The sequence below is a fragment of the Heterodontus francisci genome, chromosome 32, assembly GCF_036365525.1.
Source record: "Heterodontus francisci isolate sHetFra1 chromosome 32, sHetFra1.hap1, whole genome shotgun sequence".
Lineage (NCBI taxonomy): Eukaryota > Metazoa > Chordata > Chondrichthyes > Heterodontiformes > Heterodontidae > Heterodontus > Heterodontus francisci.
In genome coordinates this window covers 55283137-55302227 of record NC_090402.1, presented here as the reverse complement: position 1 = coordinate 55302227, position 19091 = coordinate 55283137, and the positions used below count along the sequence as shown (strand labels likewise).

Below are 19091 nucleotides of genomic sequence, written 5' to 3'. Positions count from 1 at the left end.
TTAATATACTTAGAAAACGCCTTGGAATTTTCCTTTATCTTGCCCACCAGTGTTTTTTCATGGCCCCTCTTCGCTCTCCGAATTACTTTTTTTAAGTACCCCCCCTAACTTTCTATACTCCTCTAGGGTCTCCGCTGTTTTCAGCGTTCTGAATCTATCATAATCCTCCTTTTTTTTCCTTATCCAATTCTCTATATCCCTTGATAACCAGGGTTCCCCGGACTTGTTGGTCCTACCCTTCACCTTAACAGGAACATGTTGGCCCTGAACTCTCATTATATCTTCTTCGAATAACTCCCACTGGTCTGATGTAGGCTTTCCTATAAGTAGCTGCTCCCAGTCCACCTTATTCAGATCCTGTTTTATCATATTAAAATCGGCCTTCCCCCAATTCTGTACCTTTATAGAAAAATAGAAACATAAAAAATAGGAGCAGGAGTAGGCCATTCGGCCCTTCGAGCCTGCTCCGCCATTCATTATGATCATGGCTGATCACCCAACTCAGTAACCTGTTCCCGCTTTCACCCCATACCCTTTGATCCCTTTAGACCAAGAGCTATATCTAACTCCTTGAAAACATACAATGTTTTGGCCTCAACCGCTTTCTGTGGTAACGAATTCCACAGGCTCACCACTCTCTGGGTGAAGAAATTTCTCCTCATCTCAGTCCTGAAAGGTTTACCCTGTATCCTTGGCTTATGGCCCCTGGTTCTGGACTCCTCCAACATCGGGAACATCCTTCCTGCATCTATCCTGTCAAGTCCTGTAAGAATTTTATAGGTTTCTATGAGGTCCTCCCCTCACTCTTCTGAACTCTAGCGAATATAATCCTAACCAACTCAATCTCTCCTCATATGTCAGTCCCACCATCCCAGGAATCAATCTGGTAAACCTTTGCTGCACTCCCTCTATCGCAATAACATCCTTCCTCAGATAAGATGATCAAAACTGCACACAATATTCCAGGTGTGGCCTCACCAAGGCCCTCTATAATTGCAGCAAGACATCCCTGCTCCTGTACTCGAATCCTCTCGTTATGAAGGCCAACATACCATTTGCTTTTTTTACCGCCTTCAGCGACTGGTGTACAAGAACACCCAGGTCTCATTGCATATTCCCCTCTCTCAGTTTTTCGCTGTTCAGATAATAATCTGCCTTCCTGTTTTTGCTACCAAAGTTTATCCACATTATGCTGCATCTGCCATGCATTTGCCCACTCACGTAATTTGTCCAAATCAACTTGAAGCCTCTCTGCATCCTCCTCACAGCTCACCCTCCCACCCAGTTTTGAGTCAACTGCAAATTTGGAGATATTACATTTAGTTCCCTCATCTAAATCATTCATATATATTGTGAATAGCTGGGGTCCTAGCACCGATCCCTGCAGTACCCCACTAATCAATGCCTGCCATTCGGATAAAGACCCGTTTATTCCTGCTCTTTGTTTCCTGTCTGCCAACCAATTTTCTATCCATTGCAATACACTACCCCCAATTCCATGTGTTTTAATTTTACACGCTAATCTCTTGAGTGGGACTTTGTCGAAAGCCTTCTGAAAGTCCAAATAAACCACATCCACTGGCTCCCCCTCATCAACTCTACTAGTTACATTCTCGAAGAATTCTAGTAGACTTGTCAAGCATGATTTCCCTTTCGTAAATCCATGCTGACTCTGTCTGATTCTACCACTGTTCTCCAAGTGCTCTGCTATAAAATCTTTTATAACGTACTCTAGAACTTTCCCCACTATCGACATCAGGCTGACTGGTCTATAATTCCCTGTTTTCTCTCTACCACCCTTTTTAAATAGTGGGGTTACATTAGCTACCCCCCCCCCCCAATCTGTAGGAACTGTTCCAGAGTCTATAGAACCTTGGAAGATGACCACCAATGCATCCAGTATTTCTAAGGCCACTTCCTTAAGGACTCTGGGATGGAGATTATCAGGTCCTGGGGATTTATCGGCCTTCAATCCCATCAATCTCCCCAACACCATTTCTCCACTAAAACTGATTCCCTTCAATTCCTCCTTCTCACTAAACTCTGTGTTCCCCAACATTTCTGGTCTGGTATTAGTGTCCTCCTTTGTGAAGACAGAACCAAAGTATGCATTTAGTTGGTCAGCCATTTCTTTGTTCCCCATAATAAATTCCCCTGTTTCTGACTGTAAGGGACCTACATTTGTCTTCACCAATCTTTTTCTCTTCACATATCTAAAAAACTGGCTGTAAAAATTTCTAATGTTCCCCGCAAGCTTACTCTATCTTCCCCTTCATAAACAATCCCTTGGTCCTCCTTTGCTGAATTCTGAACTGCTCCCAATCCTCAGGTCTGTTGTTTTTTCTGGCGAATTTGTATGCCTCTTCCTTGGATCGAATGCTATCTCTAATTTCCTTTGCAAGCCACGGTTTGGCTACCTTTCCAGTTTTACTTTTGTGCCAGAGAGCAATAAACAAATGTTGCAGTTCATCCATGCGCTCTTTGAATGTTTGCCATTGCCTATCCATTGTCATCCCTTTAACTAAAGTTTCCCAATCCATCACAGCCAACTCACGCCTCACACCTTCGTAGTTTCCTTTATTAAGATTCAGGACCCTAGTCTCAGAATCAACTACGTCACTCTCCATCTTGATGAAGAATTCTATCATATTATGATCATTCATCCCCAAGCGGTCTCGCACAACTAGACTGTCAATTATTCCTCTCTCATTACATAATACCCAGTCTAGGATAGCCTGTTCTCTCGTTGGTTCCTCAACATATCAGTCCAGAAAACCATCCCGTATACACTCCATGAATTCCTTCACGACAGTATTGTGACTAATTTGATTTGCCCAATCTATATGTAGATCAAAATCACCCATAATTACAGATGTTCCTTTATCGCACGCATCTCTAATTTCCTGTTTAATGCCATTCCCAGCATCACCACTACAGTTTGGGGGTCTATATACAACCTTCACTAACGTTTTTTGCCCCTTTGTGTTTCTCAGCTCTACCCATACAGATTCCACATCGTCAGAGCTAATATCCTTCCTCACTGTTGCGTTAATTACCTCTTTAACCAGCAGTGCAACTCCACCGCCTTCTGCTTTTTGTCTGTCCTTCCTAAATACTGAATACCTCTGGACGTTCATTTCCTATCCCTGGTCACCTTGCAGCCATGTCTCCATAATCCCACCTATATCATACCCGTTTACATCTATTTGCGCGATTAATTCATCCACTTTATTGCGAATGCTCCGCGGGTTAAGGCACAAAGTCTTAAGGCTTGTTATTTTAACGTTACTTGTCCCCTTCCCACTATTTTTCACTGTGGCCGTGTTTGATTCTGGCCCTTGATTTCTGTGCCTATCACTTTTCTTATTCCCCTTACTATCTTTTGTTCTTGTCTTTGATCCACCCTTCTCTGATTCCTTGCAAAGGTTCCCATCCCCCTGCCATTTTAGTTTAAACCCTCCCCAACCTCTCCAGCAAATACTCCCCCTAGGACATCAGTCCCGGTCCTGCCTAGGTGTAACCCGTCCAGTTTGTACTGGTCCCACCTCCCCCAGAACCGCTCCCAATGTCCCAGGAATCTAAAACCCTCCCCCTCACACCATCTCTTCAGCCAAGTATTCATCCGATATATACTGCTATTTCTACTCTGACTAGCAGTGGCACTGGTAGTAATTTATTTCCGGTCCATCTTTGTCCTTTTCCATAACTACCTTAAATCTTACAGAGTCATGGTCACTTTCCACAAAATGCTCCCCCACTGACTCTTCTATCACTTATCTGGCTTCATTCTCTAGGATTAGGTCCAGTACCGCCCCTTTTCTTGCAGGACTTTCTATGTGCTGGCTCAAAAAGCTCTCCTGCATGCATTTTAAGAATTCCGCCCCCTTTAAGCCTTTGGACTATCCCAGTTGATATTGGGGAAGTTGAAATCCCCTATTATTACCCTATTATTTTTATACCTCTCTGAGATTTGCCTACATATCTGCTCCTCTATCTCTCCCTGACTTGGAGGCCTGTAGTACACTCCCAGCCAAGTGATTGCCCCCTTTTTGTTTTTAAGTTCTCCCCATATGGCCTCATTTCAGGAACCTTCAAAGATAGCATCCCTCGTTACTGCAGTAACTGACTCCTTGATCAACAGTGCAATGCCACCTCCTCATTTATCCCCTTCCCTGTCACGCCTAAAGATTCTATACCTTGGAATATTGAGCTGCCAGTACTGCCTCTCCCTCAACCATGTCTCTGTGATAGCAATATCATATTCCCATGTGCTAATCAATGCCCTCAATTCATCTGCCTTACTCGTAAGACTCCTTGCATTAAAATAGATGCAATCCAGCCTTGCATTTTTCACTTGTGCCTTAACAGGTCTATATTTGCTCTGCCTTCCAGACTGACTTTCTCTCTTCTATATTTGACTGTGCATCACCCCCTACTGTACCTCCACTCTGTATCCCATTCCCCTGCCAAATTAGTTTAAACCGCACCCCCCCCCCCCCCACCCCCGTCAACAGCACTAGCAAACCTCCCAGCAAGGACGTTGGTCCCGTTCCAGTTCGGGTGCAACCCTTCCAACTTGTACAGGTCCCACCTTTGCAGAAACAGACCCAGTGACCCAGGAAACTAAAGTCCTCCCTTCTGCACCATCTCCTCAGCAACACATTCATCTGCTCTATCCTCCTATTCCTATTCTCCTTAGCATGTGGCACCAGGAGTAATGCAGAGATTACAACCTTTGAGGTTCTGCTTTTTAATCTGCCACCTAGCTCCCTAAATTCTTGTTGCAGGACCTCATCCCTCTTTCTACCTATGTTGTTGGTACCAATGTCTTTACCTGTGGTGTGACCACCTCCCTGTACATGCTATCCATGATGATCTCAGCCTCGCGGATGCTCCACAGCATCTCCAGCCACTGCTCCAGATCCGAAATGCGGATTTCGAGTAGCTGCAGACACTTCTTGCACACATGTTCGCCCTGGACACTGGCAGTGTCCCTGACTTCCCACATTGCACAGGAGGAGCACTCCACGCTGCCGAGCTGCCCTACCATGACTTACCCTTAATTTATCCCCTTAAATTACCCAAAAATTAGATTATTTACACGAGGGAGCTTGATTCCCTAAAAAAAACTACCAACTATATTATATAATAAAGAAGTCTAATGGAATGCTATCCTTTATTATGAGAAATTGAAAATAAAAGTAAGGATGTTATGCTTCAGTCATACAAGGCATTGGTGAGACCACATCTCAAATACTATGTGCAGTTTTGGTCTCCTTATTTAAGGAAGGATGTGAATGCGTGGAGGCGGTTCAGAGGAGGTTTACTAGATTGATACCTGGAATGAGTGGGCTGTCTTATGAGCAAAGGTTGGACAGACTGGGCTTGTTTTCACTGGAGTTTAGAAAAGTGAGGGGAGACTTAATTGAAGTATATAAGATCCTGAACGGTTTTGGCAAGGTGGATGTGGAAAGGGTGGTTTCTCTTGTGGGGGGGAGTCCAGAACCAGTGGGCACTGCTTTAAAATTAGGGGTCACCCTTTTAGGACAGAGATGAGGAGAATTTTCTTTTCTCAGAAGGTTGTGCAACTATGGAACTTTCTGCCTCAGGTGGTGGAGGCGGGGTCATTGAACAATTTTAAGGTAGGGGTAGATAGATTCTTGTTAGGTAAGGGAATCTAAGGTTATCAGGGGTAGAAGGGAGAGTGAAATTTGAGGCACCAACAGATCAGCCATGATCTTATTGAATGGCGAAGCAGCCTGGAGAGGCCAGATGGCCTACTTCTGCTCCTAGTTCGTATTTTCTTTTATTCATTCATGGGATGTGAGCATCGCTGGCAAGGCCAGAATTTATTGCCCATCCCTAATTGCCCTTGAGAAGGTGGTGGTGAACTGCCTTCTTGAACCGCTGCAGTCCATGTAAGGTAGGAAGGGAGTTCCAGGATTCTGACCCAGCAACAGTGAAGAAACGGCGATATAGCTCCAAGTCAGGATGGTGTGTGACTTGGAGGGGAGGTGGTGGTGTTCCCATGCATTTGCTGTCCTTGTTCTTCTAGGTGGTAGAGGTCGCGGGTTTGGAAGGTGCTGTCTAAGGAGCCTTGGTGCGTTGCTGCAGTGCATCTTGTAGATGGTACACACTGCTGCCACTGTGCGTCAATGGTGGAGGGAGTGAATGTTTGTGGATGGGGTGCCAATCTCGCGGGCTGCTTTGTCCTGGATGGTGTCGAGCTTCTTGAGTGTTGTTGGAGCTGCACCCATCCAGGCAAGTGGACAGTATTCCATTGCACTCCTGACTTGTGCCTTGTAGATGGTGGACAGGCTTTGGGGAGTCAGGTGAGTTACTTGCCGCAGGATTCCTCGCCTCTGACCTGCTCTTGTAGCCAAGGTATTTATATGGCTACTCCAGTTCAGTTTCTGGTCAATGGTGGCCCCCTAGGATGTTGATAGTGGGGGATTCAGCGATGGTAATGCCATTGAATGTCAAGGGGAGATGGTTAGATTCTCACTTGTTGGAGATGGTCATTGCCTGGCACTTGTGTGGCATGAATGTTACTTGCCACTTATCAGCCCAAGCCTAGATATTGTCCAGGTCTTGCTGCATTTCTACACAGATTGCCTCAGGAGTCACGAATGGTGCTGAACATTGTGCAATCATCAGTGAATATCCCCACTTCTGACCTTATGATAGAAGGAAGGTCATTGATGAAGCAGCTGAAGATGGTTGGGCCTAAGACACTACCCTGAGGAACTCCTGCAGTGATGTCCTGGAGCTCAGATGATTGACCTCCAACAACCACAACCATCTTCCTTTGCGTTAGGTATGACTTCAACCAGCGGAGAGTTTTGAGTTTTCCCCCGATTCCCATTGACTTCAGTTTTGCTAGGGCTCCTTGATGACATGTTCAGTTAAATGCTGCCTTGATGTCAAGGGCAGTCACTCATACCTGTTCATATGTAAAAGTGTGAGTTTATAAATGAAAGTCCTAGCCCCTAGGCAGCAGCAATCATAATATGATTGAATTTTACATTCAGTTTGAGGGAGAAGAGTGAGTCTTAAATAAGGGCAATTATGAGGGCATGAAAGCAGAGCTAGCAAAATAGAGTTAAGGGATAGGTCAACAGAGATGCAGTGCCAAACATTTAAGGGGATATTTCAGAATACACAGAATAGGTACATTCCAATGAGAAAGAAAAATTCCAAGGGGAAGACCCACCACCTGTGGTTAACGAAAAAAAGTTAAAGGTGGTATCAAACTTAAAGAAAAAGCATACAATTGTACAAAGATAGGTGGCAGATCAGAAGGTTGGACAGAATATAAAAAGCAGCAAAGAATGACTAAAAGATTAATAAGGAGGGAAAAATTAGAGTACGAGAGAAAGCTGGCAAGAAATATAAAGACAGATAGTAAGAGTTTCTATAGATATTTTAAAAAGAGTTAACAAAGTGAGCATTGGTCCTACAGAAAAAGTGAGTCTGGGGAATTAATAATGGAAAATAAGGAGATGGCAGATGAATTGAACAGATATTTTGCATTTGTCTTCACTATAAGGGATACAGGTAACATCCCAGAAATAGCTGTAAATCAGGAAATGAAAGGGAGGGAAGAACTCAAGAAAATTACAATCACCAGGGAAGATGTACTGAACAAGTCCCCGGGTCCTGATGGACTTCATCCTAGGGGTTTTAAAAGAAGTGGCTGGTGAGATAGTTGATGCTTTGGTTTTGATTTTCCAAAATTCCCTAGATTCGGGGAAGGTTCCATGAGATTGTAAAATAGCCAATGTAACTCCTTTATTCAAAAAGGGAGGGAGACAGAAAGCAGGAAACTACTGCCATTGGGAAAATGTTAGAAGCTATTATTAAAGACATTATTAAAGACATTCGGAAAAATTCAAGGTAATCAGGCAGAGGCAACACGGTTTTGCGAACTGAAATTGTGCTTAACTGATTTATTGAAGTTCTTTGAGGAAGTGCTATGGATAAAGGGGAACCGGTGGATGTACTGTACTTAGATTTCCTGAAGGCATTTGATAAGGTGCCACACCAAAGGTTATTGCGGACAATAATAAATATATTCCAGAGAGGAAGAAAGATTGTAAGGTGGGAAAAGACATCCATGGCTAAGCAAGGAAGTTAAGGATAACATAAAGACAAAAACTAAGGCCATATTGCAAAGGCCAGTGACAGGCTAGAAGATTGGGAGACTTTCAAAGATCAACAAAGTGTTACTAAAAAAGTAATAAAAAGAGCAAAGGTAAATTATGAAAGAAAACTGGCACAAAATATAAAAACAGACAGCAAAAGCTTCTATAAGTATATAAAAGGGAGGACACTAGTACCATCCCAATATTAACAGGTAATGCAGAGGTTATAGAAAGGGAGGAACTTAGAACAAATCATCATCACTAGGGAAAAAGTACAGAGCAAACTGTTGGGATTGAAGGCAGACAAGTCCCCAGGACCTGATGGCCTATATCCTAGGCTCTTAAAGGAAGTGGTAGCAGAGATAGTGGATCCATTGGTTACAATATTCCAAAATTCTCTGGATGCGGGGAAGGTTCCAGTGGATTGGAAAAATGCTAATTATTCAAAAAGGGAGGGAGGAAGAAAGTAGGAAACTATAGACCAGTTAGTTTAAGATCTGTCATTGGGAAATTGTTAGAATCTATTATTAAGGAATTAATAACAGGACATTTAGAAAGTCAAAACGCAATCCATCAGAGTCAGAATGGTTTTATGAAGGGTAAATCATGTTTGCCTAATTTGCTAGAGTTCCTTGAAGATGTAACAAGTGGATAATGGGGATCCTGTAGATGTAGTCTATCTCGACTTCCAGAAGTCATTTGATTAGGTGCCGCACAAAAAGTTAATACGCAAGGTAAGATCACATGGGATAGAGGACTGGCTAACCAACAGAAAACAGAGAGTCAGGATAAATGGGTCTTTTTCTGGCTGGCAAGATGTAACTAGTGGGGTGCCACAGGGTTCAGTCCTCGGGCCCAACTATTTACAATCTACATTAATGACTTGGATGCAGGGATAGAAGGTACTATAGCCAAATTTGCAGATGACACTAAAATAGGTGGAATAGTTAGCTGCAATAAAGAAATAAGAAATTTACAAATGGATAGATTAGGTGAATGGGCCAAAATTTGGCAGATGGAGTTTAAAGTGGAGAAGTGTGAGATTATCCATTTAGGTTGGAAGAATAGAAAGGCAAATTATCTAAATGGGGAAAAACATCAGAGTGCTTCAGTGCAGAGGGATCTGGGTGCCCTCGTGCATGAATCGCTGAAAACTAGTCTGCAGGTACAGCAGGTAATAGGGAAGGCAAATGGAATTTTGGCATTTATTGCTAAAGGAATAGAATATAAAAGTAGGGAAGTGTTGCTGCAACTGTACAAAGCATTAGTGAGACCACACCTGGAGTATTGCATACAGTTTTGGTCCCCTTACTTGAGGAGGGATGTAGTTGCATTGGAGGCAGTTCAGAGGAGGTTCACTAGATTGATTCCAGAGATGAGGAGTTTGTCTTATGAAGAGAGATTGAGCAGTTTAGGCCTTTACTCTCTAGAGTTTAGAAGAATGAGAGGAGATCTAATTGAGGTATATAAGATGATAAAGGGGATTGACAAAGTAGACGTAGAGAGGATGTTTCCTCTTGTAGTGCAATCCAGAATGAGAGGTCATAATTTTAGGATAAGGGGTAGCAGATTTAAAACAGAGATGAGGAGAAATTACTTCTCTCAAAGGGTCGTGAGTCTGTGGAATTCACTATCCCAGAGTGCAGTGGATGCCGGACATTGAGTAAATTTAAGGTGGAGATAGACAGATTTTTAATTAGTAATGGGTTGAAGGGTTATGGAGAATGGGCAGAAAAGAGGAGTTGAGGCCGAGATGAGATCAGCCATGATCATATTGAATGGCGGAGCAGGCTCGAGGGGCTGAATTGCCTACTCCTGCTCCTAGTTCTATGTCCTTATGTCGGTAACTTTTTGGCATCGAGGGTCGTGAGTCTTTGGAACTCTCTTCCTTAAAAGGCGGTGGAAGCAGAGTCTTTGACTATTTTTAAGGCAGAGGTAGATAGATTTTTGATAAGCAAGGGGGTGAAAGGTTATATGGGGTAGGTGGGAATGTGGAGTTGAGGTTACAATCAGATCAGCCATGATCTTATTGAATGGTGGAGCAGGCTTGAGGAGCCGAGTGGCCTACTCCTGCTCCTGATTTGCATATTCGTATGTAAGTCAGCACAGATTTGTTAAAGTAAAATCGTGTTTGACTAGCTTAATTGAGCTCTTTGAAGTAACAGAAAGGGGTGATGAGAGTAGTGGGGTCAATGTTGTGTGTTATGGACTTCCAAAAGGCATTTGACAAAGTACCACATAATAGACTTGAACAGAGCAATCCAGTCATTCTCACTCCCCCACTCGATCCCTGGAGCCCTGCCAGGCCTCGGCTGAGACCAGCCATCAATGCAGGGACAAGCTTACTGTGCATGCCTCAGTCCTTTATACACCATGTACTTACTCAAGAAGCTGAGGAGCCTAGTCTGACCTGGAGTAGCAATGACATGGTGGCAGGCCAAATGAATGGTGTGCTGGACACTCTCAAGCACCCGGGTGTAGAGCAGCATGGCCATAGCCAGGAGCAGCCAGTTTGCCACTCAGTCAATGGCCACGTGAGCTAGAGGGGTTGAAAGAAAGGCCATGACCAACACCAAACTCAAATCTAAACAAGAAGTCTGACCTGCAGACCAACAACAAACCTCTTTATGCACATTTAAAAGGTCCAATACTCCTGCTGTGAGCTGCACCACATCCTTTAACATGGGGTAGGCTGTAGACAGAGTCCGCAGATCCCCCGCTGTAGCATAACCTGTCAAAATAAACAGGCAGTCAAATCAAGATAACAACCCATTTCAAACCATCTGACTAGGACCGAACTAGAAAGCCGAGGCCTCTCTGAACTGTCAGCGTGCAGCTGGAGAGAATTGGGATTGGATTTTGGGCCCCAGCCCTGTTGTGTAGTCTCTGCTTTGGAGTCACTCTGGATCACGAGTTCAGCCCTCTGTCCACAGTATGCACCTGTCTAATGGGGAAGATAGTGGGGCCGGGCAAAGCATCTGAGCAATGCAAGCTCAATGGAGATACTGTCCTTTAAGTACCATGATTGGATTTAATGAGGCACTCACAGATATACACAGTGACATATTCCAGCTGGGAGAGTAATGGAGCTGGGACTCCACTGGGAATGCAATGGGAACTTGGACTCCAGAGGGGGAGCGTAATAGGAACTGGAATTCCACCTGGGAGTGTAATGGGAACTGGAATTCAGGAGGGAATGCAATGGGAGCTAGGAATCCAGCGGGGAGTGTAATGGAAACAGGAATTCCAGCTGGGAGTTTAATGAAAATGGGACTCCTGCAGGGAATGCAATGGGAGCTGGGAGATCAGCAGGCAATGTAGTGGGAACTGGTACACCAGAAGGGAATGTAATGAGAAATGGAACTCCAGCAGGGAATGTAAAGGGAACAGGAATTCCAGGAGGGAGAGTAACGGGAACTGAGACTCCAGCTAGGAGTGCAAGGGAACTGGGACTCCAGTTGGGGATGTAATAGGAATTGGTACACCAGCAGAGAATGCAATGGGACCTGGGACTCCAGTTGGAATATAATGGGAAATGGGTCTCCATCTGGGAATGTAATGGGCACAGGCATTCCATCTAGGAACACAATGGGAAGTGGAATTCCATCTGGGAATGTAATGGGAGCTGGGAAGCCAGCAGGGAAGTAAAGGGAACTGGAATTCCAGCAATGAATGTAATCAGAGCTGGACGCTAGCGGGGAGTGTAACGGAAACTTGAATTCCAGCAGGGAGTATAAGGGGGACTTAGACTCCACTGGGGAGTGTAATGGGAACTGGAATTCAGGAGGGAATGTAATGGGAGCTCGGATGCCAGCAGTGAATGGAAATGGAACTGGGACACCATCTGGGAATGCAATGGGAACTGGAATTCCAGCTGGGAATGTAACAGGAACTGAGACTCCATCTGGGAGTGTAATGGGAGCAGCAATACCAGCTGGCAGTGTAATGGGAGCTGGAAGATGAGCGGGAATGTAAAGGGGACTCGAACACCAGCTGGGAGTGTATTGGGAACTAGAATTCAGGAGAGAATAAAAGGAGAGCTGGGACTTCAGAAGAGGATGTAAAAGGAAGAGGGATTACAGCAGCAAGTATAAAGGGTACTGGGACTCCAATAGGGAATGTAATGGGAATTAGGTCTCCAGCTGGGAATGAAAAGGGAGCTGGTAAACTAGGAGGAAGTATAATGGGAGCTTGTACAAGAAGAGGGAATGTAAAGGGAACTGGAACTCCAGCAGGGAATGTAAAGGGAGCTGGGAATCCAGCTGGGAGTGTAATGGGAGCTGGGACGAGAGGTGGGAGTGTAATGGGAGGTAGGACTATAGCTGGGAGAATAATGGGAACTGGGACGACAGCTGGGAGTGTAATGGGAAATGGTTTTCAGAAGGGAATGTAAGAGGAACTGGAATTCCAGCTGGGAGTGTAATACAAACTAGAATGCCAGGTGGGAATGTAATGGCAACTGAGACTCCATCAGGGAGTATAATGGGAACTAGGACTCCAGCTGGCAGTATAATGGGAGCTTGGAAACAAGTGGGGAATTAAAAGGCAATGAGATGTGTAACGGGAACTCCAATTCAGGACAGAATGTAAAGAGAGCTGGGATTCCAGAAGGAGATGTAAAGGAAACAGCAGCGAGTGTATTGGAAACTGGGAATGTAAAGCGAACTGGGACTCCAGCTGTGAGTGCAATGGGAGTGTAATGGGAACTGGTACACCAAGGAGGAGTGTAAAGGATGCAGCACAGCAAGAAGGAATGTAATGGGTGCTTGGACTCCATCTGGGAGTGTAATGGGAACTGGGACTCGAGCTGGGACTGAAATAGGAACTGGGACTCCAGCTAGGAGTATACTGGGAGCTGGCACTCCAGCAGGACCCTCAGAGAATAAAAACACTGCACAGATTGCTGGTTCATATTTACCTAGTTTAGTTATGGTTTGGTCACTGAATAAAGTCTGTATGAAGTGGGTAAGCTCAGCTCGCCGGCACTCAGACTCCGACTGTTTCACAAGCTGAGGCAAGTCCAGCAGGTACACACAGTCTTTCATCGCAATTTGTATGACAGACACCCGTGAATTGGACAGTACTCCAAACGTAGGCCTCCATTCCATGTCGATCCCCACAACACCACCAGCCTGCAGTAGGGACACAGAATTAACTACAATGACACAGCATCATGTACACATGGGCTCAGGCAGCGTAGTGTACTCACGGGTACAGTCAGCCTCATTTACTCAGGGATCCAGACAGCAACATTTACTCAGGGGTACAGTCAGCATCATTTACTCAGAGCTACAGCCAGCATCATTTACTCAGGGGTACAGCCAGCATCATTTACTCAGGGGTACAGTCAGCATCATTTACTCACGGGTACAGCCAGCATCATTTACTCAGGGATACAGTCAGCATCATTTATTCAGGGGTACAGTCAGCATCATTTACTCAGAGCTACAGCCAGCATCATTTACTCAGAGCTACAGCCAGCATCATTTACTCAGGGGTACAGTCAGCATCATTTACTCACGGGTACAGCCAGCATCATTTACTCAGGGATACAGCCAGCATCATTTACTCAGAGCTACAGCCAGCATCATTTACTCAGGGGTACAGTCAGCATCATTTACTCACGGGTACAGCCAGCATCATTTACTCAGGGATACAGTCAGCATCATTTATTCAGGGGTACAGTCAGCATCATTTACTCAGGGGTACAGCCAGCATCATTTACCAAGGGGTACAGCCAGCATCATTTACTCAGGGGTACAGTCAGCATCATTTACTCACGGGTACAGCCAGCATCATTTACTCACGGGTACAGCCAGCATCATTTACTCAGGGGTACAGTCAGCATCATTTACTCACGGGTACAGCCAGCATCATTTACTCAGGGATACAGTCAGCATCATTTATTCAGGGGTACAGTCAGCATCATTTACTCAGGGGTACAGCCAGCATCATTTACCAAGGGGTACAGCCAGCATCATTTACGCAGGGGTACAGCCAGCATCATTTACGCAGGGGTACAGCCAGCATCATTTACGCAGGGGTACAGCCAGCATCATTTACTCACGGGTACAGCCAGCATCATTTACTCAGGGGTACAGCCAGCATCACTTACTCACGGGTACAGCCAGCATCACTTACTCAGGGATACAGTCAGCATCATTTATTCAGGGGTACAGTCAGCATCATTTACTCAGGGGTACAGCCAGCATCATTTACCAAGGGGTACAGCCAGCATCATTTACGCAGGGGTACAGTCAGCATCATTTACTCACGGGTACAGCCAGCATCATTTACTCACGGGTACAGTCAGCATCATTTACTCAGGGGTACAGCCAGCATCATTTACTCACGGGTACAGCCAGCATCATTTACTCAGGGGTACAGTCAGCATCATTTACTCACGGGTACAGCCAGCATCATTTACTCACGGGTACAGCCAGCATCACTTACTCACGGGTACAGCCAGCATCACTTACTCACGGGTACAGCCAGCATCATTTACTCACGGGTACAGTCAGCATCATTTACTCAGGAGTACAGCCAGCATCATTTACTCAGGGGTACAGCCAGCATCATTTACTCACGGGTACAGCCAGCATCACTTACTCACGGGTACAGTCAGCATCATTTACTCAGGGGTACAGTCAGCATCATTTACTCACGGGTACAGCCAGCATCATTTACTCACGGGTACAGCCAGCATCATTTACTCACGGGTACAGTCAGCATCATTTACTCACGGGTGCAGCCAGCATCATTTACTCACGGGTACAGCCAGCATCACTTACTCACGGGTACAGTCAGCATCATTTACTCACGGGTACAGCCAGCATCATTTACTCACGGGTGCAGCCAGCATCATTTACTCAGGGATACAGTCAGCATCATTTACTCACGGGTACAGCCAGCATCATTTACTCAGGGATACAGTCAGCATCATTTACTCACGGGTACAGCCAGCATCATTTACTCACGGGTGCAGCCAGCATCATTTACTCACGGGTACAGCCAGCATCATTTACTCACGGGTGCAGCCAGCATCATTTACTCAGGGGTACAGTCAGCATCATTTACTCACGGGTACAGCCAGCATCATTTACTCACGGGTACAGCCAGCATCATTTACTCACGGGTACAGCCAGCATCATTTACTCACGGGTACAGCCAGCATCATTTACTCACGGGTACAGTCAGCATCATTTACTCACGGGTACAGCCAGCATCATTTACTCACGGGTACAGCCAGCATCATTTATTCAGGGGTACAGTCAGCATCATTTACTCAGGGATACAGCCAGCATCATTTACTCACGGGTACAGCCAGCATCATTTACTCACGGGTACAGTCAGCATCATTTACTCACGGGTACAGCCAGCATCATTTACTCACGGGTACAGCCAGCATCATTTACTCACGGGTACAGCCAGCATCATTTATTCAGGGGTACAGTCAGCATCATTTACTCAGGGATACAGCCAGCATCATTTACTCACGGGTACAGCCAGCATCATTTACTCACGGGTACAGTCAGCATCATTTACTCACGGGTACAGCCAGCATCATTTACTCACGGGTACAGCCAGCATCATTTATTCAGGGGTACAGTCAGCATCATTTACTCAGGGATACAGCCAGCATCATTTACTCACGGGTACAGCCAGCATCATTTACTCACGGGTACAGCCAGCATCATTTACTCACGGGTACAGCCAGCATCATTTACTCACGGGTACAGCCAGCATCATTTACTCACGGGTACAGCCAGCATCATTTACTCAGGGATACAGTCAGCATCATTTACTCAGGGATACAGTCAGCATCATTTACTCAGGGGTACAGTCAGCATCATTTACTCACAGGTACAGCCAGCATCATTTACTCACGGGTACAGCCAGCATCATTTACTCACGGGTACAGCCAGCATCATTTACTCACGGGTACAGCCAGCATCATTTACTCAGGGATACAGTCAGCATCATTTACTCAGGGATACAGTCAGCATCATTTACTCAGGGGTACAGTCAGCATCATTTACTCACGGGTACAGCCAGCATCATTTACTCACGGGTACAGCCAGCATCATTTACTCAGGGGTACAGTCAGCATCATTTACTCAGGGGTACAGTCAGCATCATTTACTCACGGGTACAGCCAGCATCATTTACTCAGGGGTACAGTCAGCATCATTTACTCAGGGGTACAGTCAGCATCATTTACTCACGGGTACAGCCAGCATCATTTACTCAGGGGTACAGTCAGCATCATTTACTCACGGGTACAGCCAGCATCATTTACTCAGGGGTACAGTCAGCATCATTTACTCACGGGTACAGCCAGCATCATTTACTCAGGGGTACAGCCAGCATCATTTACTCAGGGATACAGCCAGCATCATTTACTCAGGGGTACAGTCAGCATCATTTACTCACGGGTACAGCCAGCATCATTTACTCAGGGGTACAGTCAGCATCATTTACTCAGGGGTACAGTCAGCATCATTTACTCAAGGGTACAGCCAGCATCATTTACTCACGGGTACAGCCAGCATCATTTACTCACGGGTACAGCCAGCATCATTTACTCAGGGGTACAGCCAGCATCATTTACTCAGGGGTACAGCCAGCATCATTTACTCAGGGGTACAGTCAGCATCATTTACTCAGGGGTACAGTCAGCATCATTTACTCAGGGGTACAGTCAGCATCATTTACTCAGGGGTACAGTCAGCATCATTTACTCAGGGGTACAGCCAGCATCATTTACTCAGGGGTACAGTCAGCATCATTTACTCAGGGGTACAGTCAGCATCATTTACTCAGGGGTACAGGCAGTAACACTTACTCACTGGCTCAGGCAGCATAATTTACTGACATTTATAGGCTCCCATGCACTCTGAATGCATTTCTCCCCAGTCAATCCATTAATGAGTTTATTAAGAATTTGCCTGCTCACTGCCTCAGTAATGGATTAGGCGTGACCAGTGGCAACTGACTCAGGTGTCATCTGCTGCAACTTTCCTTTACAGATCATAAGATCATTTTCAGCATCATGGTTTTCTGATCTCTCCCAGGGCATTAACAGGTTGTTTTCATTTCCCTCAGTGCCTCTGGGCTAAGTGGAGAAAATGGAGAAGTGTTTCAATTTCTAATAACTAACTCGTGATTCCTACTGGACCCGGCTGGGCTGGGGACGCTGGGTAATGACAGGTCTTGGATCACTGGAATTCAATAACCCCCTTTTTCTCCATATCTGGGATTCATTGTGATTCAGTAAGGGGGAGAGCGAGTGGGGGGGTGGCAAGGGGGAGAGCGAGTGGGGGGGTGGGAAGGGGAAGGAGGGAAGAAGGCAGTGGCGGGGGTTGGGTGAATGGGGTACATGGGAGGGGACAGAGGAATGGTGAGGCGGGGAACAGGGGTGTGGATAGAGGGAAAGACAGAGCACAGGGAGGATAGCTCACAGAAGGGAGGGACAGAATATAATAATAAAACCTGGATATGGAGAAAAATGTTGACATGAGATGTACCTTCATAACCTTGCCAGTTTTTGCGCTTTTTCCAATGTCACAGCATTACAGAGGGAGACACGATTCCACCAACAGATCTTTTCATGACATTGTGTTCTATTTATCAGCTTTGTCAAGAACACTGGCCCCATTAACATTTCCAACAAGGAATTGGGTATTCGTCTGCTTCTAGTGGGGCACACAAAGAATCCATCAATTACATCGTAGTTTAACTTTGATTTAGCAATACTGTTTTGTTCCATCGCTTGAGCACCCCCACAGTGTCGATGAGAGAGGAGAGACAGTGTGGGGAAGAGTGGAAAAGGGGAGAAAGTAGGGGACGAGAGAGAGATCAGCCGACATTGGGACTCCACCAGAATACCTCTAAGTCTTCCTCTGTTCCTTGCTACACTGAGCGGGGATTGTACGAACACTTTGCACTGCTGACCTGTAACACACGAGCTGCACAGCTCTTCAACTGATCCAGACGGTCCAGAAAGTGAATACTCTCTGTCGGAATAGGCAGCTGATAGTAAAACTTCCTCTTGTTCTCTCTCTCTTCCAGACTCTCCTCCGTACAACTACGCTCTAAACCCATCCTGTAACAGTGAAAAGTTTCTGTTAAAACCTGGGACACCCAGATACAAGCACCAATGGTAATACCATGACTGGCTCACACGATGTCATGTACACTGAGGAAAATTACTCATTAATGGTTAATTGGTACATATCAGGGGTGGAAGCAGGGCTCGTCCTTTCATCCAAAGTACAGCATTAGTTTTCACATGTACACTGACGACACCCAGCTCTACCTCATCACCTCTTACAACTCCCCCACTCTTGCGAAATTATCAAACTGCTTATCCGACATCCAGTATTGGATAAGCAGAAATTTCCTCCAATTAAATTAGGAAGACTGAAGCCATTGCCTTTGGTCCCTGCTCCAACCTCTATTTTCTAGCTACAACTCCATCCCTCTCCCAGGCAACTGCCGAGACTAAACCAGAGTGTTGGTAATCCATTTGTCATATCTGACCCAGGAATGAGCTTCCAACCTCATTGCCAGCCTTAGTGATAATGCAGATATTTCCACCTCCATCACACTGCTTGGCTTTGCCCCTGTCTCAGCTCATCCACTGCTGAAACCCTCATTCGTGCCTTTTTTACCTCAAGACTTCACTATTCCAATGCTCGTCTGGCCAGTCTCCCACATTCTAACCTCCATAAACTTGAGGGCATCTGAAACTCTGCTGCCCGTGTCCTTACTCGCACCAAGTTCTGTTCACCTATCACCAGTCTTTGCTGACCTATGTTAATACACCAGAAATCCAGTTGGTGAAGGACAGAACTGGAGCAAATCTTTAAACACTTTTATAAACATTTATTTACAGAGTTACACATTACAAGCATACACCTCCTAACCCAACAACCACTTACAGTC

General features: G+C 45.4%; 1 protein-coding gene across 5 annotated transcripts in view; it reads right to left on the bottom strand.

Moving 5' to 3' along the window:
* The window catches only part of LOC137347822 (exonuclease mut-7 homolog), a 556743-nt gene that overhangs the window by 271614 nt on the left and 266038 nt on the right, over positions 1-19091 (bottom strand). For all 5 annotated transcript variants that reach the window (XM_068012844.1, XM_068012843.1, XM_068012840.1 and 2 more), the window contains 3 exons: positions 18099-18249; positions 13063-13276; positions 10766-10875 (listed from right to left, as the gene is read on the bottom strand). In XM_068012844.1, the coding sequence (XP_067868945.1) occupies positions 10766-10875; positions 13063-13276; positions 18099-18249 (475 nt within the window). The remainder of the gene's footprint in view (positions 1-10765; positions 10876-13062; positions 13277-18098; positions 18250-19091) is intronic.